We start from the raw sequence: 24,735 nt of genomic DNA on the forward strand, positions 1-24,735 counted from the left end.
AAGGCGCATCTTCCCGGCGGCTCATTTTCCTCCAATTATCCGAATGGGAGGAGAGGAGCACGTCAATAACTGTGCAAGGGAGTTGCTTTAAACATGATTTACAAATTAAAAAGAATAATGCACAGAAATAGATGCACGACGAGCATTGTGTTTTGGATAAAACATGAACTTTAAAGAACTGTGCTTCTGGTGGGGTCCTTGGGACTTCATTTCCTGATCGGCTATCCCTTCCCAGTTCATTCTGCGGACGTGGCGGAAAGGGTGGAAACGTTCAACTCTCGGGGGAGATGCTGCCCCCATTTTACCAGGACGAAGGCGAGCCCAGCCTGCCCGCCGGCGGCGCTCAAAGTCACGGCACCAGCAGCGCGCTTAGGCCCAGCAGCGCCGCCAGCAGGAGCGCGAGGTGGGGCGCGGGCGCGGCGCCGGAGGCGCGCAGGCAGGCGGCGTACGCGTCGAAGGCCACCTCGCGCAGCGCGCACACGTGCTCGGCGCGGCAGGCATCGCCGCACGCCTGCGTGTCGTAACTGACCGAGTTGTAGACGTAGTAGCGCTGCAGCGCGCCCTGGTCGCTGGCGATGCCGTCCAGCGCCGCGTGCATGGAGCGGGCGCCTGCGTCGGGCACCCCGTAGGCCTCCGTCAGCCGGTACTCGAGCTCCCAGCGCGGCGCCCCCTGCGCGTTCGCCTGGCTCAGGTTCAAGAAGTACGTCACCATATCCTGCAGAGGGGGCGCGAGGCGGGCGGGCCGTGAGCAGCTGCTCCCTTCTGCCCCCAGTCCTCCAGCCTGTATTTGCCACCAGATTCTAAACAGCCGTCATCATGACCCCTGTTAGTTATCGAGCATTTACTACTGTCGGGGTATGCTTGGCAGACATCCTCTGATTGAATCTGATGAGGTAACTGCAGTTATTCCCATTTCACAGATGAGGAAACTTAGTCCTAAAGAGGTTAATTCATTTGGCCAGGGTCCCACGGGTGTTCAGTGGCTGAGGCAGGATTGGAACCCAGGTTGCTTACCCCATGGCCTGTGCATTTTGTTCCAGCAAGATTCTGGGTACACAGAAGATTCTCAATAAATATTTAGCGAGTGAATGGATAAAAAGCTACTTAAAAGTAGTGGGATGGAGTACCTAGCTGAGAGAGGTTGGAGAATTGTGGTTGAAGCCCTCTAGGACTCAGGTGCATTTTGAGGACTAGAATCTGGAGGGAGTTTATCTGTCCAACATTTTCCACTTAAATTTATGCATCTGCTTCAGATCAGGAGAGGGGGAATTGGGGGATCTGCCATGTATGGATAACAGCTACCTGCCAGGAACATTCTATTATTTCATTGAGTCTTCCCCAGAGCCTGTGATCCACCAGCCCATGTAAACAACAGACCATGCTCTTAAAAATCCTCAGAATTCTTCTCCATCTACATTTACTCTAGAGTCAGGGACCTAGGATATCTCCAGCAGTCCCTGGTTTAAATGTCCTTTCTCAACTCCCAGATTAAATCTTTATGCCCACATCTTCCTAGAACTCCAACTTGAACACCCAACTGCCTCCTCCCTCAGCATTTTCACTTGGATGCCATTCAGACATCCCAAAGTGAACAGGAAAGTCTTCTGATCTTCGCTCTGAAATCCACTCCTCCTGCAGTGATTCTGTTAGAGCAGGCAGATAGCTAGATATGAGCAGAGAAAGGGGGACACAGACCAAATGGCAGGAATTAGAAAGGAGGGGCTCAGGCCAAATGCAGAAAACTGCACATCATGTGAGCAGCAGGGATCCTTGGACAGAGAAAGAAAAGCTGGAATCTTTGGGCTGATAAGGGGCCACACCTTTTGGCTTGGAGACCAACAAAGAAAGGTCAGAAAAGGCAGGAATTTCCAGTGTCTGAATGTAACCTTTTTCTTATTATGCCCTCATTTCAATAAAATTAGCCTTGCAGATCAGAAGTACCCATCATGCACCAACGCCATGACACTTACGATCCAGACTAAATAAGGACAAAAATCCCTCCTCCCTTTGGGAAGGTGGAGGTGGGATGATAATCAGGGAATACGACCCCAAACCCTTCCCTCCCCGGTGAATATTCCGCCTATTCATTTTTACACCCTATGTAACTAACTTACCAAAGAAACTCAGGGCAGCTGTCACCTGAGCCTGCCCGCTCTCCCCTGAGAGTGTACTATCCATCCTTTAATAAATCCTCACTTTACCTTTTTAATCTCTAAGTCTTATCTCTGAATTCTTTCTGGGACGGGACAAGAACCTGGAACACCAGTTGCACCTATCGGCAACAATTCCTTCTGTAAGTAGCAACCTCATCCTTCCAGGCATTCCATCCAAAGCCTTGAGGTCTTCCTTGCCTCCTCTCTTTTTCTTACACCGTTATCCAATCCACCAGCAAATCCTGTCTGCTGTGCCTTCAAAATAGATCCAGGATCTGGCTGTCCTCACCACCCATCGCTGCCACCCTGGTCCATGCCACCATCCCCTCTCAGTGGTTGTGGTCACCTCCTAAATGACCCCCCTGTTTCTTCCGTTGCCCCCAAGAGCCTGTTCTCCACCCAGCAGAATGGAGATTTTGTAAAATTCCAGAGTCCTACTCATGGCCTACATGAACTGACACCCCTTCCACCCACCCATCCCTCGTGACTTCCACTGTGGCCACACGGGCCTCCTTCCCCTAACACACCAGACACATCCCCACCCCGGGCCTCTGACTTGCTTTTCCTCCTCGTTCCCCAGATGCTCATATGGCTGGTTCCCTGAATTTACTCAGAATTCAGATGTCACCCTATCAGTGATGCTTCCTTGCCCCACCTAACAGCACACGTGCGCGTGCACACACACACACACACCCCATAACTCTCACCACCTGCCTCCTCACTCTGTTTTCTTTTCTCCTTAGCACTTATTTCATGCCACACTTAACTTTATGCATTTTTTTCTTGTCTGTCTCCTGTAAGAATCTCGGCTCCAGAAGAGAGGTGACTTTTGTTCACTTCTGTATCTCCTGAGCTTAGCACAGGGCCTGGCACATGGCAGATGTTTAACACATTTTGTTGAAAACGTTAAGGCATAATATTTCTTTATCATTTCAACAATCACAAGCACATCCCAGGAGGTGTAGGATTGCTCATTGAGTTAGAGGCCTGCTTGGCTGCGGCCCAGTCGATATAGAGAAGACATGAGCAATGGGCCTGAGATCACACTGTGAGAGATCTTGAATACCAGGCCAAAGAGATCCAATTTATCTTGGGGGCACTGGGGAGCCATTGAAGGTTTTTGAGCAAGAGAGAGGTAAGAAGTGCTTTAGAAAGATAATCCCTTCTGCAGTGTGCAGCAGATGAGCTACAGCAGGGCAATACTGGAGGCAAGACCAGGTAGGCAGCCTTGACAGTGGTCCTGGGCAAAAGGAGATTTGGGGAAGAAGTGACCTGACTTGGTGGCAGGATGCGGAGGTAGATCCAGGGTTCTGATCCTGAGCTCTAGAAGTGTGGAAGTAACTTGACCTTCCTGAGGCTCAGTGGTTAATAGAGGATGGATTAGCTAGGAAAGAGTTAGGGAAGGTGGTGATGCATTCAGTTCTCCCCTCCCTCCTCCCCTGGCCCCAGCAACCTCAGGGCTCCTGACCTGCAGGTTCAGTGTGTCTCGGTCATATTCAAACAGCCGGATGCCTGGATTGTTGGCTCCGTTGACCACTCCAGGCAAGGTGGTTTTCCATGGAGTGACCCCAGGTGTAAGGAACATGACACTGATGGGGGCACCTTTCGGGAGACAGACAGCAGAATTGAGAGGCGGGAGACAGGAGGGAGGTGGGCTGGCCATGGTCCTCCAGGGTAGGTACCTGCATCATTGTAGAACATCCGAAAGCTGTCGGTGTGGTGGTGCCCAAAGAACTGCCCCGCGATGACTTGGTGGTGCTTCCGGACCACCTTCAGGTACTCCTCATTGAAGCCCTCCCGGAACCATGCTTTGTTCCGAGTCTTCTCAAAGAACCCCGGGGGCACGTGACCAATAATGTACACCTACGAGGAAGGGGTGCCCCGCAGAGGCTCAGAGACGCCTTCCTCACCCCGTCATTTCCACCTCTCACAACCTGCCCATCTCCCCAAAGGCCGGCTGGTGGGTTCAAAGGTACCGCCTCCCTCATCCCCCTCCCAGGCAGATTCCAGCACTCTCTCTGGACCAGCAATGAATGTACCGCATGTTTCCCCACCTCTGCCTTTGCCCACACTCTGCCTGCTACCCAGAGCATCCTCATTCCCACTTCGGTAAATTAAAACCTAGCTCAAAGGGCACCTCCTCATGAAAGCTCCCTGATCCTTCAGAGACGAGTCTTCTCTTAGACCGCTCAGGCCCTGGAGCCAAACCTTCCTCGTGCCATTGTGTAGCATATGCTATGTGGTAACATACATCTTATGTTTCTTGAGTCACTCAGCTAACAGTTCCTGGGCCCTTGGCCCCCATTGCAAGAGACAGAATGAGGGGTGGAACGGAGGGCAATTATTAGAACACGAGCTTTGGAGTCAAACTGCAGTTGGACCCCAGCTGTGTGTCACCTCTCAGAGCTTCAGTTTTCTCATCAGGAATGACACCTAACTGAGGGAGTTTTGAGAGTTAAATGAGATAATCCACACAAAACACTTAACATATCTGATGTATAGTCTGGCCTCAAAAGCACCAGCTATGAAATCCTGCTGGGATGAGCTGGTCAGAGCAGGGACTCAAGCAAATGAGACCCAGGGCTAATCCCCAGGGGGCTGCCAGCCCATCAAATGACATGGACACACCCCAAGGGCAGGGCATCCCCTTGAGTTCTCGCCCACAGTGTGGGCTGCAGCTGTGGTGTATGGCGGCTGTGGAAAGAGCACTGGACTTGGAGTTTGGAGACCAGGGTGCTAGTCTTGGCTCCACCACTTATTGTGGGACTTGAGACCCTCACATCGGCAATGGGCTCCAGGGTCCTAGCCTCACAGGCTGTTGTGAGGATGGACGAACCCTCCCCCACCCCAGTGCTGGGCTGAGAAAAAACTTTCTGTGATGTGGGCGTCTGGAGTGAGTCTGTGCCAAAGTGGGAGATTTGTTCAGGAACTGACCCCAAAGAGGGAGGAGGAGGAGTGGGGAGGCCTTACCATTTCCCCTGCTCGGGACGCATCAGTCAGCACATCTTCCAGCCACTGGAACTGCTGGCCGGGGTCGGCTATACCGGCTGTCTGCTCATTGTTGCTATAGTACAGATTGGTGTTGAGGACCACAATTCGCCCAGCCCCACTCGGCCCCAGCAGTTTCTCAGAATAAAAGGCACCTAGGACATCACAGCCAAGGAGAATCTGAAGGTGTCCCCTGCCTCCGAGCAGACACACCTCTGTCCCCCTCCACTTCAGTTGCCCACCTTCTCCTTCCCATCTTTCCCACAGGAGGGGCATCGTGGTTAAGACCAAAGGCCCCAGAGCCAGGCTGCCTGGGTTCAAGTCCTGGCTCTATCACTTACTAGCTGTGCATCTCGGGAAAGTTACCTTAACCTCTCTATGCCTCAGTTTCCTCCTCTGTGTAGTGAGAATAACACTGAGGTGTGTTTGCCCCTCCAGATCCACAGTCAGCCCTTCTCCACTCAGCTCTCTGCCCCAGGAGCTATGGACTAAATCAGTGGGCTTCTGCACTCCGAGTTTCTTGGGTTTGAACAACAGGGAGCTCCAGCAGCAGGGGATGGAGGAAAGGAAGGAAAAGAGGTCAGATCACCTTGGGATGCTGTATCTCCTAATGGTCCTCAACCTGGTGATTTTGTCCCCGACGGAACATTTGGCAATGTTCGGAGACATTTTTGGTTTTCATAACTTGGAGGTTACTAGCAACAAGTGGGTAAAAGCCAGGGATGCTGCTAAATGTCCCACAATGCACGGGACAGCCCCCACCATGAAGAATTAGCCAGCCCAAATGTCAGTTGTGGCAAGGTTGAGAAACCAGCCTTAACTGAAGTCACTGCCTCTTCCTAGGGTTGTTCCGAGGAGTCTGGCAATGTGCTGAGACCAGTGCCTGGCACACAGGAAATAATGAATATTCAGTTATGATCCTCATTAGTGCTGTGGGGTTGAGAGCATGAACACTGGAATCAGCCCTGGATTCTGCTCTCAAGGCTGCCTCTTCTAAGCTGGGTGACCTTGGCCAAGTGACTTGGTATCTTCAAGCCTCAGTCTCCTTACCTGTAAAATGGGGATAAAATCAATCCCTGTTTCATGGGGATGTTGTGAAGGTGAAATTAGATCAGACCTTGGCATAAAGTGTTCCTTATAGTAGCAAATGGTGTTAGTACCTTCTTTGAAGAGAGCGATGGATTCGTTACTGAGCCAGGGTCTCCAGAGCTCTGCTACCTGATTGTAGATATTGTTGCTCCTGGCTGGGAGCTGGTTTTTGGGATGAAAGTCATGATTTCCCAAAGCAGCATAGACTTTTGTATCTGGGAGGAAAAAGAGAAATACAAAAATACACATGCAAAAGCACTTGGTAGAGTTAATCATTTTCAGCCACTTGCTATCAGACCTAAGGAAGAGCTATAGCTCAGATAAGGAAAATACAGAAAATACAGAGATAAGCAGGAAACCGCATCATAGGGTCTGGCAGAACTTTGCTCACATCTAGGGAGGAAGAGCCGTGACTTCTTAAACGCCATTTCCAGCAGAAAGTTCCCTAGTCAGAAATGAAGCATGAGATGAGGAGGAGAAACCTAGAAGATCTAAATACTCTTCAGATCCGTCATCAGCCACTTCGTAATTTAGTGTTTCTTGTTCTAGTCAATTCCAGATCCATCCTACTGTTAGGGAAGGGGTCTGCGTCACTCTGGAAGGCCTTAGGAGTTTCACTCATTCACGAGTCAACAAATATTTATTGAGCACCTAGTACATGCCAGCGTGCAGACCTGGGAACCAGGCACCCAGCCCCAGGCCCAGAGGCCTTGTAGTGCAGTAGGGTTGACAGGTACAGAGTAATAGCTGTCACAAAAATGGAAGAGCCGCTCACTGCGGGAGTGTATAGAAGGGGTAGCAGTGGGGGCCTGGGGCGGGGGGCCTTCATGAGGAAGTGAACCCAAGGGGGAGAGGGAAGCCCATCAGACTCATTTCCTCCTTGTGAGTAGCCTCATTCCTGCTTTCATTTTGTGTCTGGCCTGTAGGTGGTTGCTCAATAAATATTTGATGATAAATAAAAACTCTGAGTTCAAGGCAGGACCTTGCCCTTATATGAGCTTGGCTTACCCCAGGGGGTGACCTTGAACCAATAAGAGAGGCTGGCACCTCCGATTCCCACTTGGGAAAGTGCTTCTAACAAACCCTTTACCCTGTATGTTGCCAAAAAACCAGCCTCTGTATTCCGATAGCTGAATGGAGACTTGCAGGCAGAGTTTTGGGAGAATTAGAAAAGAACAGCGTTATTGCTTTGCCAGGCAGAGGCAGTCACAGCAGACTCATGCCTTAAAGACTGTGAGCCCCTCCTGGGGTAAGTGTCCAGGGGTTTTATAGAAAAAAGTGGGAACAGGAGGGTGATAACAATCAGGGTGTGAGCAAGGGCTACATTCCTGGTAAGAATTTGATGTCGTTATGGAGGAACTTAGGAGGGTCTGCCCATTTTCTTGAGGTTATCAGTCCATGACCTTCTTTCAAGGCCTCTAGGGTAAAAGGATAAGTTATTCAAATGCACAAGGAGGACCCCACAGGGTCCTGCTGCTTCAGGTATAGCCCTCAGGATCTGGAGATGCTGAGGTCTGCCAAAGGAGGAGGTCATAGAAATCCCATCAGGAATTATCCACAAAGCTAGAAGTCATGACTGTAACCACCTGGGAGAAACTCATCTCTCTCACATGAGAGAGGCACGCAGCCAGAAGAAACCATTTAAGAGGAAACACAAATCCCTGGAATCCCAAAGGCAGCTGAGAAGGCAAGGAATCTCTCCGGGTTTGTAAGCAGAGAAGGTGGGGGGGGGGGTCCCTGGAAAAAGAGAAGCAGGCATGGCTTTCTTGATGTAAGAGAAGCCATTTTTGGCCCAAGCCATTTGGAGATCTAAGCTTGGCCACAATGCTTGCCCTTGAACAGGTCTCAGTAATAACGGTTTTAAGAGAACAAAGAATAAAACTGTTATCAGGCAAGAGAAGTGACAATAGCAAAGGTAATAAATCCGTTGTAAAGACTCCCAGTTCTGTTTCTTCAGTAAAGATTAGCCTGAAGCACTTTCTTGAGCTGTTTTGCAAAATTTAAAACCTCCTGGAGCAGTCAACCACCAGATCAAGTGGAACCTAAGGGATGATGATGTTGACCTCTTCTGACCCTTGTGACTTCAGTCATCTAAAGCTTGGATTCTGTAGACCTTTGCCCCAATTATATGCTGAATTCTGCTCAAGCCTCTTCATGAGTATTCATATACCACGCCCCTTCTTGAATATGCACATGCTCTTAGTTTAAAATTTCCCCAATATTACCATTCGGGGAGACACTGCTTTGGGAAAGATGCCAGGTGCTCTCCTTACTTGCCGTAAGTAACAAACTCTTCCTTCTCCTGATCTTTGGCGTGGTTGTGTCTTTTGGCTTGACACCCACCAAGAGGTGAACCCAGTTTCCTTCCAGGTAGCAGGTTTTTGCTGTTTCTCTGTGCCAGTCACTGTTTCAAGCTCCTTACAGGCATGTGCACCATGAGGGTACAACCTGGCATCTTGTTCACAGCCAAGTTCCCTATCCCTGGAATTGTGTCTCACCCATGGTAGACGCTCAATAAATATTTATTGCCTGACTACATGAGTGAATGGATTACCTTATTTAATCCTCATGACAGCCCTCTGGGCAGGTAACACTACTTTCCTCATTTTGCACCAAGAGAACACAGAACGTCCAGGGGACTGCCGAGCCAGAGCGTGGCAGAGCCTGAATTGGGACCTGGATGGGTTTGCCTTGCACACCTGAGTTCACCATCAGCCATGGTAGAGAGGCAGGGGTCGGTGTTCACGGTGACTCTGGTGGGGAACACAGGAGGCACGTGGCAGGAAGAACACTTGACATGGAATTCAGAATCTCAAATTTCAGTTGCTTCTTCCTCTCCAACAAGTTACTTCAGCTTAGTTATCTATTTAAGGGGAAGTGTTCTGCTTGACCTGTGTTGTTACCCTTCTCAAATAAGATAATACTTCATTTCACTTCTTCCAATTTGTTCTTATTTTAACATCTCTCCAGGTGGAGCATGTCTTCCTACTGAGGCCACGAGAAAGTGCTATGTCATACTTTAATGGACAACATTTTTTCCCTTAGCGATACATAAAATAATGGAAGCATCTTACAGTCAATGGTATCTTGGATTTAGGAAATTCAATACATGTGATCGAAGGGAGGGTATAGTTCAGTGACAGAGTGTATGTTTAGCATGCATGAGGTCCTGTGTTTGATCCCCAGTACCTCTATTAAAGAAATAATTAAATAAACCTAATTACCTCCCCCACCCCCCCAAAAAACCTAAAAACCACTTCATTTGGCTGGGGGTTTGAGGGGTGGGGAGTAAAACAAAACAAATCTTATTTTACCCTGTCTATTGAAGAATTTTATTACATTTTGAAATAAAACTTCCATCAGTACAGATTTTAAAAAAGTAATATGCTAGAAGTAAAAAGATCATAAAAAATAAAACAAAATACTGCTTATTTATAAATAAATAAAGCATGTAAGTGTGTTATGAACAGTGAAATCATAATTATAATTTACATTTGTGTGTTAAATCATAGTGATAAAGCATTTTCTTCCCCATTATTTCACTTTTATTCCTGAAGCCCCGTGTGGAGCAGAGAAAAGAATGCTCAGAGTTGGATCTGAGTTTGAATCCTCCCCTAGGAACTGACTAGCTTTAAGCCATAGATTCCTTATCTATAGACTTGGAATAACAATACCTGTTGTTGCCATGGGGGCGAGTGTCCTGGTTTGACTCTAGTAGTGACTTCTGCTGGAAGATGAACTAGCACAACCCTGTCGAGTTGGGTTGAATTGGGCTGAGTTACCTAGACTGGCAGCATCCAGGCAACTTCTTCGCACAAATTGATTGACATTGATGGGATAAGGTGGCAGAAAGGTTGCCTTGGGGACAGATGTGGGATGGTGACAGCAGCTGGGGCCCCTCCTGGAGTGGCAGTGGGAGTGGTAGAGCAGAGATGGCTTTGCATGCCCAGCCGTCCCAGTTCCCTTGCATCAGGGAACGCTGTGGGGACCCAGGGCACAGTCTTACCTGGAAAGACCTCTCTGATGAGCTCAGTCAGACGTGCCACAATTTCCAGCACGGCCTCCTCTCCCAGCTTTTCATCGGGCACATGCGGCGTGTCATCACTGAAAAACAGCACCAGGCCAGTTGCGTGCGGGCAGCTCAGGAAGAGGCACAAGGAAAAGAAGGGACGGCTCTACCGTGAGAAAAAGAGACTACGCAACTGGGCCTCGGAAATCCACTGAGGGGGAATGACCAGGCTGGAGTTGGGAGTCACACAGGACGGAGTCCAAACCCAGGCTCTGCCACTGACCTGCTGTGGGTCCCTGGGCTGGTTGTTGAACCTCTCTGAGCTTCCATTAGCTCATCTGTAAAGTAGGGATAATAATGATACCTATTCCCAGAGTATGTGTGGCACTTCAATAAAGGGGGAAACGTGGATATATAAAATGTAGTAGCTGCTAGGTTGCAATTAATGTTATCTAGACAGGGAAGCTCTGGGGTTCCAGTCCCATCTGCAAGCCCCATAGGGAGCTTGGGGTGGAGAAGCCGGGTCTGAATTCTGCTCCTTTTCCCAAAGGATCTTACGAGTTTGGAGCTGGCTTCAGAATATAAAATTCATATCTACTCTATGGCAGGTCTAGGACCTGCCCCACCAAGACCATTTAGTCCCCCCATTTTGAAGGAGAATCAATAAAATGGCCACACTCAGGCTAATAGATTGCTTGTTTTAATGCTTGCCCTTAAAACGGTCAACTAACCTGACTAACCGGTTGCTACTCACAGTTCCAGGCCCATTGTTAAAACTAAAGCTATTAATTTTACGATTTCTACTTTATTCCAGTAATTGAAAGTAGTAATCATGCTTGGTTTCTGAGTCATTCTCCAGGGAGAAGGTCATGGAACTGTAACCTTACAAAACAGCCTGAATTACCAAGAAGACCACACTGTGGGCGCTTATGAGATAAAGAGATTGAAAAAGTGACAGCCTCGAGCCTCTATAGAATTGGTCGCTTGGAAACACCATGACGCCACTCTAAGTCTTATGACAAGAAAATGATTCTACTGATTGTTATCAATGCTTTACTGTTTGAGCTATGGCTGTATAATCACCTTACCCCATCCCCAAGGTGGGTCCACAGTTTTGAAGGCCCCAGCCCGCTGTGAGTCCCCTTTACCTGGCAAAGCAATCAAGCTGTCTCATTCCTTCTATGCTCTAAGACCTTGTCTCTGAGTTTCAATTTGGCTCTTCAGGGATGGGGGCTGATCTTCCGGCAACAGTGTGACAGACCTAGTTTCCTGGACTTACCTTAGAAAGGCACAGCAAAGTAGAGGAAAAAGGGGGAAGTTAGGCTTGGGGGATGGTAGGAGCACCCACAATCTAGAGCTTGAGGACTCCGATGGATACCTGCCCAGCCCCTCCCCAGGGAAGTTAATTAGCTTAATAGTACTGATACCACTACCAGCAGCTCACACCAGCTTACTGTGTGCCAGGTACTTTCTGCATATCCACTCATTCATTCTTCATAATAGCCCTATAGCATAGGTTCTGTTTTTGGTCCCACGTGAGAGATAAAGAAAACAAGGCACGAAACGGTGAAGAATCCTGCCTAAGTGTACACAGCAAGGAAGCCGTGGAGCCACGGTTTAAACACAGTCAGCTCAGCTCCAGAGTCTATGCTCACATCCACCATGTCCTGCTGTTTCTCTGATCCCCTCATTAGGGCAGCAAGAGGGTCCTTTTAGCCTTGTCCTCCCTGGGGACAGGCCAGGAATCCAAAGACATCAGGACAAAGTTCCATTGTTTTCCTCCTAATTTGGAGGATTTAATTCTGTGTGATAGAAAACACATCCAGTTTCTACAGGTTATCCCCCGAGGGCTTGCAATTCCCTCAGAGAGGTCAAATTTCTTAGAAATTGAAGAATTATAAAGGGTCCTAGAGGTCATCTCATCCAATGCCATACACCTTTGCAAGGTCCCAGAGATTTCTCAGAAAAATCATGCTTCTGTTAAAGGATCATGAATTCCCCAGAGGGATGGGATCATGTCTTTTAGAATTTCATACGTTTCTCCAAGGGCCTCTTCTCGGAGAATTCACAGCCCACCCCTGCCCACCCCAATCCCACCAGCAAGAGCCCACTCAGGAGCAGGAGGCCAGGATCATGGCCTAAAGCTCACTCTCTCAGATTGATTCCTGAGCCCAGGGAAGACAGAGCTGCCCGGGCCCCTCCTGAGACACTGTCACATTTCTTAAGTGTTCAGACTTGTTCCTACCCCTGCCGACCACAGAGTCCATTTGAGGGTCACTCCTGGTCACTCCTATGTCACAGTGAGGGATGGCTGGGGGCGTCGTGAGCTTAGTCCTGCCTTACAGAAATGTCCACTGAGGCTGGAAGAGGGCACCAGAAATCAGAGGTCCCGCCAGCCTTTGTCACCCACTCCCTGGCTCACCACTTCCTGCAGAAAGTCTTCCCCAGTCCTGCCAGATGGAGTCAGGTGCCCTGTGAAGGTCCTGCATACCCCCAGTGACCCTTTCTCCTCTCTGGGCTATAATGGTCAGTGGCCTTGTCTGTGTCATCCACAAGACAGTGAGCTCTTTGAAGGCAAGTCCAGGTCTTTGACATCTCCATTCCCCCATATCTACCCAGGAGTGAGCACAAGATAGGCTGACCTACCAAAGGAGGGAGGGAAGGAGCGAGTGAGTGAAGGGGGGACCTTGAGTGCCAAGGAAAGTCTGAGGACTTAACTGCCGCATCCTCGGATGAGCAGCAGAAATGGCATCTCTGTAGCCGAGCAGAAATCACCCCTCAAGCTATCTCCATGCAGAGCTGTCCTCTGACCAGTGAGAAGCACCCCTAGGGCCAGGGCAGCCCAGGGGTGGTCCACAGCTGACCAGGACACTTGGTCCCAATGCTGGACCAGCTTCAGCCCTTCTGCCTTCTTCCTTCCCTGCATGTAGATCTCCGGGGCTTGGAGTCCTTAAACCCTGGTGGGAGTGGGACCAATGTTCATCCCGAGTTAAAACCCAGGCACTCCCCACATGCCCAGACATGCCATGACCGTGCCCCCAGCCTCAGTGAGAGCCGTGTTCTGCTGAGGCTGGGAGACACGAGGTCCAGGACATAGGCCCTGGAATCAGCCAGGCCTGGGGTCCCCTGGACAAGCTTTGGGCTTTAGGTTCGTCCTCCCCACAACAGGGCTGGTGTGAGGACTAAGGGAGATGGTGTGGGGAAGGTGCCAGGCAGGCAGGAGGCACACTCGGCAGCCCTGGGGAAGGGTAGCTGTGGTGGCTGCTCTCACCCAGTCCAGAGGATGAAGTCTGGCTCCGGCTCAATCTTCTTCATGGCGTAGATGGAGGAGTTGATGAGGACCCAGGGAGAATCGCAGAGGTAGTCGCCCCAGGGGCCCGCGCTGGGCACCGGCTGGGAGCCGGCAGATGGGCACACCTGGAGGGGGTCTTCGGATACCTTGTAGTTGGGGTCAAGGTGCAGGTCAGAGACATGCCAGAACTTCCCTGCGGGGGCAAGGAGACCCTAGTCAATGCTGGTCCCTCCCTAAGCCTGGATGGGAAGGAAGTCAGGGGAACCCTGGGCTGGGGGAGGGGAGCCTGCATAGGTGAAAGGAAGTTTTCTCTGAACCCAGGGTCTGGCCTTGCCCAGGGAGGCACTGAGCAGAGCAGAAAACAGGATTGACTCTGTCCTTGACCTCTGACTTTTGACAAGGCCCCTTCCATCTCCCCTCCTCAGTGTTGTGGGCTGCGTGACCCTCAAGAACCCTTCAGGAGTTCTAAGCAGGGTGCTTGTTTTAAAGCAAAGGTGAGAGAGTGTCAGGGTTAAGTACCCAGGCTCTGGAGCTACATGCCAGCTGTGTGACTGCCAGCGAGTTGCTTCACCTCTCTGAGCCCATAACTAGAGCCAAATCTTTTCATGCTCCAGGGCCATATACACAAAAATCTGACCTGGCAAAAGGCTTACACACCAAACATGTTGTAAGATCATCTAATTAACACCAGCAAAAACCTGGGGAATATGTGTGGAAATGGAGTTTAAGAGTGCTAGCCCAGAAAAGAAAGGATGTAATTCAGATTGGGCTGAATCTCTCATTGCAGGTGTACTTGCTAGTGATTCTGGATGTGGGGTGAAATGCCAAAAATCTTTTGGTGCAAACAGGGAAGGGAATCCGAAGAAATCGGCCACACGGAGTGGATTAATCATGTGCACCCAGCACAGGGCCTGGAATAAGTGGTTTCAAAGATGCTTATTGAAGGAGGGTTGAACAGGTTTGGCCTCTGGCCTAGAGTCTTGTTTCTGGTTAAAACAAGGGTGAGGCCCAGAATTTCCTCACTTTTCACAATTGTTGTCACTTTCTCTTCCTCTTCCTGTATTACTCAGACTCAGAGTCCACAATCAACACCCAGGAAAATGAGGCTTGGCCTGGGAGGCCTGGCTTCTGTGGCTTTCAGGGTTGGATAGCTGCCATTCCTCCCCTCAAATCCCAGCCTGCCCCCAGTCACAGGACATTCTGTGTGGCTCTAAGGCCTGAAGGTAAAATCTGGCCCCTCACCTCACTCTTTGACTTTTCCTCCCAGATGCTTCTGAGCTTTTGTTCACCTCTCCTGATCTAAACCTGGTCTCAGGAAAGGATCAGAAACTAGTTCATACTAAGGTGCAAATGACTGATTTAGCAAATCATCATCCTTCCCATGGTCATCACATAGACATCCTCACCACAGCCCTGGAGGGACTGAACATTATCCCCATTGTGCAGATAAGGAAACTAAGGTTCAGAGGTCAAGATGCTTGAGATCACATGGGAAATGGTGGGCATCCTCTGGCTCCTGGTCTTCTCTTAGGAAGATGTGATTGCTAAGGGGGTAAAACCACTGCCTTTTCAACTATGCTTTTTGTAAATAGTCTCTGCCTGCATTTTAATATTTTCCCCCAAATCGAGAGTCTTTGTTTATAATGAGGGGAATTTAAACTTTTCACACAAATTGTGGTCACTAATATATTTGAAATTACTCCTACAGGGGCAAAATCCCAAGCCAGAGGGAAGAAACTAATGGTCTCATTTCAACTAGTAGATGGGCCGAGTTGGTGGGCTCTCCCAAGCCCCTGCACAGAGACAGGTCATACCTGCTTCCAAGCCTGAGGCCAGGCTGGCCCTTCTCTCTGACACATGAGCCCCTTGCTTCCTCTGCAGACCATGCAGAGACCATTCTCCGGCGTCTAGCAGATGCTTTCTCAACTAGCCATAAGCACTGAGCCATTCTGCCCCTTTGACGTCAGCCTTCAAAGTAGTCAATGAACACTTCTCCAGAAACTCTTTGTCGGAGGCAAGGTCAGCTGTTGCTTTGTCTCTTCCTTCAAGTTCCAGATTAGAATTGTGTGTAGAACTGAAACTCCTTCCAGCCTCCCCCGCACTTCCAAAGAGCTAAGAGCGTATGTGTATGTGTATGTGTGTGTGCGTGTACATACGTGCGTGCCCGTGGCCTCAAAGGCCTGACTTCAGGAGAGTGGGAAGAGTGGCAGGCAGAGCCTCAGGTCCATGCAGGGCTCCACCTCAGGCTCCGGTCTCCTCTTTGTGGAGGCTGATCACAGACACCTCATCTGCTGCTTGGCCCAACCCAGCCCACTCGTGCTCCTCATAGGGCCTCTTCCCTGGTCCTCCTTTGTTCTCTTCATTCAGGCCTCAGCCTGAAGGTCACCTCCTCAGAGAAGCCTTCCCTAACTACTTTTTCTCAAGCTCCACTTCCTCCCACCCAGCTGGTCACTAGCTCTCTGACTCTCCCAGTTTCATTTCTTCAGCATACTCTCATATATGAAATTATCTTGTTGGCTTGCTTATCTGCCATCTTCCATGTCTACAGTGTTAGTCCCATGAGAGCACAAAGCCTGTCTTCTTCTCTGTGTCCTCGGCACCCAGAACAGTGCCGGGGATGTGGAAGATGCCCAAATACATATTTGATGCATGAGTGAGGCTGTGCAGAGGCTGATTAGACTGGTAAGCACTCAAAGAATGTTAGGCCTGGTGCCCTTCATGTGCTTCCCTCATTTCATCCTTGCAGCCATTCCGTGAGGTGGCATTCGTATGCCCATTTCACAGACAAGGAAACTGAGGCTCAAACCCACCTTCTCTCACTGCACAGTTGAGACACGATGTTGACTCAGAGCCCCCAGAAGGTGGCTTTTATAACACATTTATGTTACCCATCAAAGATGGGAGCCACAGGCTTCTATGGAATTAGTCACAGGCTGTGAGGAATTGAGCTCTAATTATCACTCATGGAGAAGAGAGTGGGCACAAGGATATGGAGGCAAGTAATTGAGTTTCTAATCCAGGCTCTTCCATGTGTTGGCTGAGGACTCTGGGCAAGCCAGCAGGCCCGAGGGTGTTTGACATTTGGCCTGTATCTCTGTGAGCATCAAATAAGAGAGTGAACAAGAAAGGGCTTGTCCAGAAGAATCTCAGTACACCACAACTGTCCCTGGCAATTACCCCCGGGGCCAGGTGTGAGACTGGGAGGGTGTGGGGAGTTGGACACTGGAACACTTTGTCCTTTGGACCAGAGCTTCTTAAACATTACTGTGCAGACCCCTCACCGGGGAGGCTGGGGGGTATCTCATGAAAATTAAGAATTTTTCTACTTGGATCCTACTACTTGGGTCTTTTACAGTAAGAAAGTATTCATGTAATCCTTGAGTTTTAAGAAAAGGTATATAAATCTTAGCCGCTATTATTACTCGTTAATTATTGAGACTACAGATAAATTTGGCATCAAGTGCAGTGAGAAATTGAGGACACAGACCTGGGTTGGAATTACAGCTCCACTGCCCACTAGCTGGGTGAACACTGGCAACTGACTCTGCCTGTTTCCTCATCTATAAAATGGGAACAACAGCGCCCCCTACCTTTTATGGTTATTGTGAGGATTAAAATGAGAGCATATGAGATAACGCATGAACACTCAACAGTCACTCTGAGTTTGGTCCCTGGAGCTTCCGGAAAGTCCCCTTTCACCACAGCAGGGAAATGGGACAAGGGGAGTGGCTGTGTCCTTCCCCCACCGGCCTCAGCGTCCCCTTAGCTGCTGTCTTCTGCAGGTAAAGTGCAGGTCTGGAGCCAGAAATTGAAGCAAAACAACGTGAAGACAGACATTGTCCCTTCCCGGGTGGTCCTCCTTGAGCAGAGGGCCAGTGGGCACAGCGTACCCTCTAGTTTTAATTCTGAGAGCTCAGCTCTGCTCCCTGTGCCTGGGCAGGCAAAGCAGGTCTCCTGGCCCTCTTCTTCCTTCACCAAAGGGGCCACCAGTCCAAACTTGTCCACTGGGGACAACAGACCCAGGGCCCATGGCCTAGTAGCTTTGTAAGGCCCAGAGAAATGTCTGAGACCTGAAAAAAAAATGCATTGGCTCCAAAAAACAAAAGCAAAAACTATGTCATCAAAATCAATAATTCATTTCAAAAGCAATATTAAAAACATTATTAAAAATCATGTGTAATGTGAGATCCTTTTACATTCATGATTTTACATTCATGATTGATTCATGATGGGGTGGAGGAGACTTGCAAAAATCATTCCTAGAGACTAAGAAGGTCTTAAAGTGGCTGAAAGGTGAGTTAGCTTATGGTCAGAGACAAGAAAAAGAGACAGGAGAGTGGCACCTGCCATTTATTTAGTGCCTTCTGAATGTCAGTCAGATGCTGTGCTAAGCCCTCTGCGCATGTAGCTTCACAATGAAATTATGAAATACACTCTGATACTGTACCCATTTTACAGATGAGGAAACTGAGCTAGTTAGTGATAGACCTGTGATTCATTAAATAAGAGAGTGAACAGAACAGAGTGTATCAGAACAGAAATGATCAAAGTGAACTTTGGTAGTGTGACCTTGGATATATTAAAAAAAAAAGTCCCTGAAACTTTAACAGCACGTTACAACGTAGGTGCATGATCTCATTTAACTATCATTTAATCTCTCTGCTATTGTCCTTATTTTATAGATAGTGAAATTGAGGCTCAAGGTCACATAGATATTAAAGGTAGGATCTAGGTTTTCTGGCTGCAGGCAGTGGATTGGTTTTGAAAGGGCATACATGAAATTTGGAGTCAGAGAAATCTTGTTTTGAATCCTGGCTTCCCCTCACAGGTGATGGCAAGTTGAACAAGGTATTTCCTCAGCTGAGCCTCAGTTTCTTCTTCTGCCAAATGGGGATAAGGATGGTAAGTAGCAAAGAAGTGGGTGTATGGATGAAAGGAGTAATTGCATAGGGAGCACTTAGCTGAGGGGTGGGCAAGACAGCCTGAGTGCTTAACCCCTGGGCTCCTTCACTTCTGGCCCCACTTTTTCATCTCTTCTGGAGCCTATTTCCTCAAGTGTAAGATGAGAGTATTGCACAAAGTTTATCGAAGGCCCTGCCACTTGAAACGGCCTCTGATTCCATGACTTTTGTCTGTTATGTGTGTAACCCACTACAAAGCAAACTTGGTTCCCGCTTCAGTCCTTTGTTTTAGACGCTAAGCAATAACCCCAAACACTTCAGTCATGATTCCTCTTCTGTATACACAGAGGGTGAAAAGCAACATTTACTGACCCCTTGTGTTAAGTGCATGGATCGCCCTCTCTTCACAGCCACTCCATGAGGCTGGCTTACCGTTCTCCAGAGAACTGTTTCCCGGCCTTGCTAACCTGCACTGGGAGAACTAGTGGGTTTCTCTGCAATTAGAAGCTGAGGGATAAATGCAGTGTTGCCCAGGGTTTGTGCGGGAGGAGACAGAGTCAGCAAGTTGACACCCCACCCAAGCTCAGGTGGGCTAAGGAAGGTGGCAGAGAAACTCCACCGTTTTATGCAAAGTGGGGATGATTGCTCTCTCATTGGGTGTCTCAAAGATTGGCCCTTCAGGAAGAGACTAGGATTCTGAAAAAACTTACAGGTGCTGTGGAATTGTTTTCAAATTTAATTTCATTTTTAGATTATAGATGTATACATACCAGAAAGTTTGGAGAAAAGAGTAAAAAGTAGTACCTATAAAACCCACCATGGGGTGGGGTATAGCTCAGTGGTAGGGTGTGTGCTTGGCATGCACAAGGTCCTAGGTTCAATCCCCAGTGCCTCCATTTAAGGGGAAAAAGTAAATAAATAAAAAATTTTTAAAGAGTTGAAAAAAAAAAAAAAACCCACCATCCCATTGAAAGGCATGAAGGATAAGGCAGCTAAGACTTGGTCCTGCCACTTCCTAGCTGTGGGATCTTCGGCAGGCATTGTGCCCCCTCTGAGTCTCATTTTCCTCATTGGCAAAATGGATATAAGTGTAATAGTAGCTACTTTACAGGGACTATAAAAATCAAAGGATTTTTTCATGCATTTCCCAAATACTTTTTTTTTCCTATAGTATTGCCATCATTTTTTTTTCTGGTCATACATATATTTGTTTTCATATTCTTTTTCATTATAGGTTACTATAAGATATTTGAATATAGTTCTGAGTGCTATACAGAAGAAATTTGTTTATCTATTTTATATATAATAGTTAGTATTTGCCCATCTTGAACTCCCAATTTATCCCTCCCTACCCCCTTTCCCCCTGGTAACCATAAGTTTGTTTACTATGTCTGTGAGTCTATTTCTGTTTTGCAGATAAATTCATTAGTATCTTTTCTTTTTTCTTTTCTTTCTTTCTTTCTTTCTTTCTTTCTTCCTTTCTTTCTTTCTTTCTTTCTTTCTTTCTTTCTTTCTTTCTTTCTTTCTTTCTTTCTTTCTTTCTTTCTTTCTTTTTTCTTTCTTTCTTTAGATTCCAAATGTAAGTGGTATCATATGATATTTTTCTTTCTCTTTGTGGCTTACTTCACTTAGAATGACAACCTCCGGGTCCATCCATGTTGCTACAAATGGCATTATTTTATTCCTTTTTATGGCTGAGTAGTATTCCATTGTATACATGTACCACAGCTTAAACATCAAAATCATTGGACAAATAGGTTTTAAAAGGATAGCCTATGTCAAGGACCTAGCACAAGCATGGTGTATCATAAGTGCTCAGAAAATAAATGTTAGCCCTTCTTGGCTATTTTCCTTAGTGTTCATTTTCACATGACATTATTTTATAAACAGATTGAAGATATATAGCCTGGGTTCACATCCAGGCTCAGACACTTACTAGATGTGTAACCTTGGGTTATTTTTCTCTACGGCTGGGTTTCCTCATTGATAATCCCTACTTCACAAGGCAGTTGTGAGGGTATAATGTGAAAATTTTAGTAGTGCCTGCCACATAATAAGTACTTAATAAATATTACTTAATATTTTCAATTTTGCTATATTATCCTGAAACTTACCTGCCTGGTGGTTTTACCACAATCTATTCAGCTGTTCTATTGTTAGCATTTTCCATTATCATAAACAATGCTGCAGTGAACGTCTTAGTGCCTTTGGGGGCAGAGGAGATTCTTTTTAACCACTAAGACCCTGGGCCTGGGAAGGGGGTGCCCACTGGTATCTGGATTTCTAAGAAAACATATTTAAAAGTGAAAGAGTGGGGGTGGGGGGTGGAGATTCTTTCAATCATTCCCAAGTCTCTGGTCAGCCCAGCAGGGCCCTGAGTCCCCCAGAGGGGAACTGGGTCTCTGTCCAGGTGAACAGTCAGTCACCCTCACAGGGAATGACACATCCTGTCAGGGCTGGTCCCAGAGGTGTTTCCACCTTTCAGTCACAGCTTTTAGATACAAGTCCTTTCCAGGCCTTTCCCTGGCCCTGCAGACACCAGTGTCCCTCCTCACTGGCCTCTGAGATGCACAGCCAGCAGAGTTCTTGTCAAGGTCAGCTGCTCCTGGGAACTGTCTGAGGAAGTGGACTGACTGGACGAACACTTGAGAGGCCACCGACCCTTTGCTCTAGCCTGGGAGAACTGAGCAGCACCGGGGCTGGCAACGAGCAGACCCCGAGCCTTTTCTTCCTTTCTCTGCCCATTTCTGCAGCTTCAGGAAGGGTGTTGAGTCATCTCTAAGGTCTCATTCAAAGGCCTCCAGAAAGGGGCAATCTAGACTCCTAAGGAAAACTACAGGTCCAGTCTTCCTCTCTAACCACACAGAAATCTAACAGGCATCTTGAACTGGACACAAGCCAAATCAAACTGCCATCTCCTCCTCCAGTATCTCAGCAAATGATACCTCTGTCCTTCCAGCTGCTGAGACTAAAAACCTCTAAGTCCTCCTTCACTCACACCCACCATCTGTCAGCAAGTCTTGTTTCTCCAATCAGACCATCTCCCACCACCCCCGCTCCCACCGCCCCTTCTCTCCCGGGATGAGGGCAGTAGCCACCTCACTGGTTTTGCTGCTTCTCTTTTACGAGGGTGAGCAGCCATCCCAGAACTCAGGGTGCCCAACTTCAAGTGCTAAAACCACAGACTCAGACATCTTGGTCATCCAATCTTTACCCCATCACAGGCCAAGGGGATTTTTAAAATAGACCCCTCAGACCTTGTGTATGCCACGCGTGGGATCTAACGCTGAGCTATACCTCCACCCCCAGACACATTGAAAAAACTTATTCATTTTTATTTATCTTTAATTTTTAAAAAATTTGTTGATGAGGAGGTAATTGGGTTTGTTTGTTTATGTCTAGTGGAGGTGCTGGGGATTGAACCCAGGACCCCATGCATGCTAGGCATTTACCACTGAGTTATACCCTCCCCTTTTAAACTCACACAAGTCAGATCTCATCACTGCTCTGTCCCAAACCCTCGAATGATGTCCCATTTCACTCTGAGTTCTTAAAATTGCCTACATGATTATCCACGACCTGGCCTGCCTGCCTCCTTCCTCCCCACCCAATGCCCTCCCGGCCCCGTGATCCCCTGACATCCCTACCCTCCTTGCTCCAGCCACGCTGGCCTCCTTGCTCTTGTTTACACACATGACCTGTGTGTCCCGCTCAGGGCCTGTGCACTTTCCATCTTCTCTTACTGGAATGTTCTTCTCTGGGATGTCCACATGGCTCTCTCCCTCGCTGCCTTAGGTGTCTACTCAGATGTCACTTTATTAAACAGCACTTCTCTGGCTGCTCCACAAGTGTCCCGCCCATCCTCTCTGCTCCTTGATTCTGCTTTATTATTTAGTCTCCATAACACTTGTTATCTCCTGGAATATTATTTCCTTGCTCATGGGCCTTTTGTTCTGTTTCTCCCCAGGTGAGGAAATGCTTCACCAGGACTGAGATTTTTTTCTTTTCTTTTCTGCCCATCTCTGGTTCAAAGACTAATGCGTGATATGTCAAGGCCCTCAACCAACAGTTGTGGAGTGAATTCATGAATCTGCCTGCCACCTCCTACCTCTACCAGCTGGCTGGCTCTTACGTACACACACCTCTTAGCAAGGTCAGTGTCCCTCCCCTGGCCAGCTGTCACCTCCTCTTAAAATCATCAGGATCAAGCAGACCCTCACTCTCTTACCCAGCCTCCCTGACCTAGCTCCCTGCCTTGCTATTTTTAGCACATTTTCAGCTTTCTGTGAGCAGCTACCAGCAGCCCTCTATCCTGAGTTCATAGTACAAAACAGAGCTATCACAGGCATTCGCAGTGCCTACCTGTTCCAGCCCTGGCGACTGCCCAGTAAGCCAGGAAAATCAGCAGCTTGGGCAGCCTCATCCTTGGGGCTTGCCTCACGGGAGCCATCGGGTTCTCCCAGAGCTGTTGTTGGAGTCACGGACTTCCTAACTAGGTGTTGGTGGCCACGTGCCAGAGCAGTACCTCCCGTCCTGTCACCAGCTGTCCCCAGTCACCTGAGGCATCTGGCTCCTCTGGTTTTCTTCCTTTGCCCGGCGGGGTGTGAGCAAGATTTGCCCAATAAGCCACACCAGCCAGGCCTTTGGACTCTGAAGTGGGAAGCAGCACCTGTCCTGCCAGTTCCTCAGAGCGTGTCGGCCCAGCCGGAGACTTTATTCTCCAGGAAACTCACCCAGCCCCAGTCACTGACAGGCAAATAGCTGCTTTTGGAGTTTTCATGTGGCCCCACCCCAAAGGAACAAACAGACATGTGTGAAACATCAGGCCTTTGCCGTCAAAGGAATTTAACTGCTAGTTGGTGATTGAGATGCTTGACCACAAATGAACCAAGACTAAGAGTCATCCATTCATTTATGCCGGGAACCATGTCCCAGGGAGACGGAAGGGACCCAGGGCTGCCCTTGCTCTCAAGAGGAAGAGGTAAACCACTGGCCTGCAGTTCAGTGTGTTAGGTGGCTTGACAAGCTGGGAGAGGGGAATCTAACCCTCCAAAGAAAGTGAGAGGGCTTCTAGGAGGTGACATGGCTTCATCTCTTCTTTCATTATAGAAATTGGCAGACATAAACAGAAGTAGAGAGACTAGTGTAATGAACCCCCAATAACCATCCTCCAGTGACAGCAGTTATGAACTCACGGCCAATCTTACTTCATCTGTACCCCTACTCCATTGCCCATGGATTATTTTAAAGTAAATTCCTGAGATCATATCATTTTGCCCACAAACACCTTAGTATATATCTCTAAAAGATAAGGACTCTTTTTTTCTAACACAATCATAATATTATAGCAGATCTAAAAAAAAAAATAGTGTTTCTGACCCAGGTCCTGGGACTCATTAATCAATAGAAATTGATAAGAGGCCAGACGAGAAATTCAGGCAAAGCTTCATTGGAACTTGTGCTGCAGCATCTGGGAGCAAAAACAAGAAACAGGTGCCTTTCCTTGCTTGGTCTCCAAGCAGAGCAGGCTCGCTCCTTAAATGGGGTGAGTGTAGGGGTGGATCAGTGGGCCAGAGAGGTGGCTTAGGTGGTCTGCCCATCTCCTTGGTGATGCTGTGTTCAGTATTGTTGTGTCTCAGAGAATAGGGAGGCCGAAGGAGAGGAAAAGAGATGGGGAAACAGCTGGTTGGTGGAGCAGTCAGAACACACATATTTATTAAGTTAACTGTCTTACATGGGCATGGTTCATGGTGCCCCCAAACAATTACAATAATAACATCAAAGATCACTTATTATCACTGATCACTTTAACAAATACAATAATAATGAAAAAGTTTGAAATATTGTGAGAATTATCAAAATATGACACGGAGATATGAAATCTGCAAATGCTGTTGGAAAAATAGAACCAATACACTTGCTTGACACAGGGTTGCCAAAAACCAATGTGTAAGCAATTCATTATCTACAAAGTGCAATAAAGTGTAGTGTAATAAAATGAGGTAAACTTGTACAAGTAAGAGTTAGCCAGAAGAAGGGGAAAGTGGGGAGGAGGGTAGCCCAGGCAGAAGAAGCAACCGCTGATAAGACAAAAATGCTGAAACATCCCAGGAAGCTGTGTTGGGTGATATTGGGGCTTGTGGTTCTGAGCCGGGGGAGCAGGCAGGAGCCATGGAAGAGTCTTAACTAGGGCAGACATGCAACCCAATTAGAAAGATTACACTGGCACTGTGGAAGATAGGTATTCTGGGAGACCAGCAAGGCAGAGAAGTCCTGGTGAAAAGAGGTGAGGCTCTACGCTAG

At 48.1% G+C, this 24,735-nt stretch overlaps 1 protein-coding gene across 1 annotated transcript; it reads right to left on the minus strand.

Annotated features, from left to right (window-relative positions):
• Positions 1-88: 88 nt before the first annotated feature.
• On the minus strand, positions 89-23,055 carry SMPDL3B (sphingomyelin phosphodiesterase acid like 3B). Its single transcript, XM_031683605.2, has 8 exons — positions 22,795-23,055; positions 13,511-13,724; positions 10,237-10,334; positions 6,302-6,445; positions 5,124-5,296; positions 3,836-4,016; positions 3,622-3,755; positions 89-715 (listed from the first exon to the last, which is right to left on the minus strand). Exons 1-8 carry the CDS (start codon positions 22,880-22,882, stop codon positions 350-352), a joined length of 1,398 nt encoding a protein of 465 aa, XP_031539465.2. The 5' UTR covers positions 22,883-23,055; the 3' UTR covers positions 89-349.
• Between the last annotated feature and the right edge of the window lie 1,680 nt (positions 23,056-24,735).

The sequence above is a fragment of the Vicugna pacos genome, chromosome 13, assembly GCF_048564905.1.
Source record: "Vicugna pacos chromosome 13, VicPac4, whole genome shotgun sequence".
NCBI lineage: Eukaryota > Metazoa > Chordata > Mammalia > Artiodactyla > Camelidae > Vicugna > Vicugna pacos.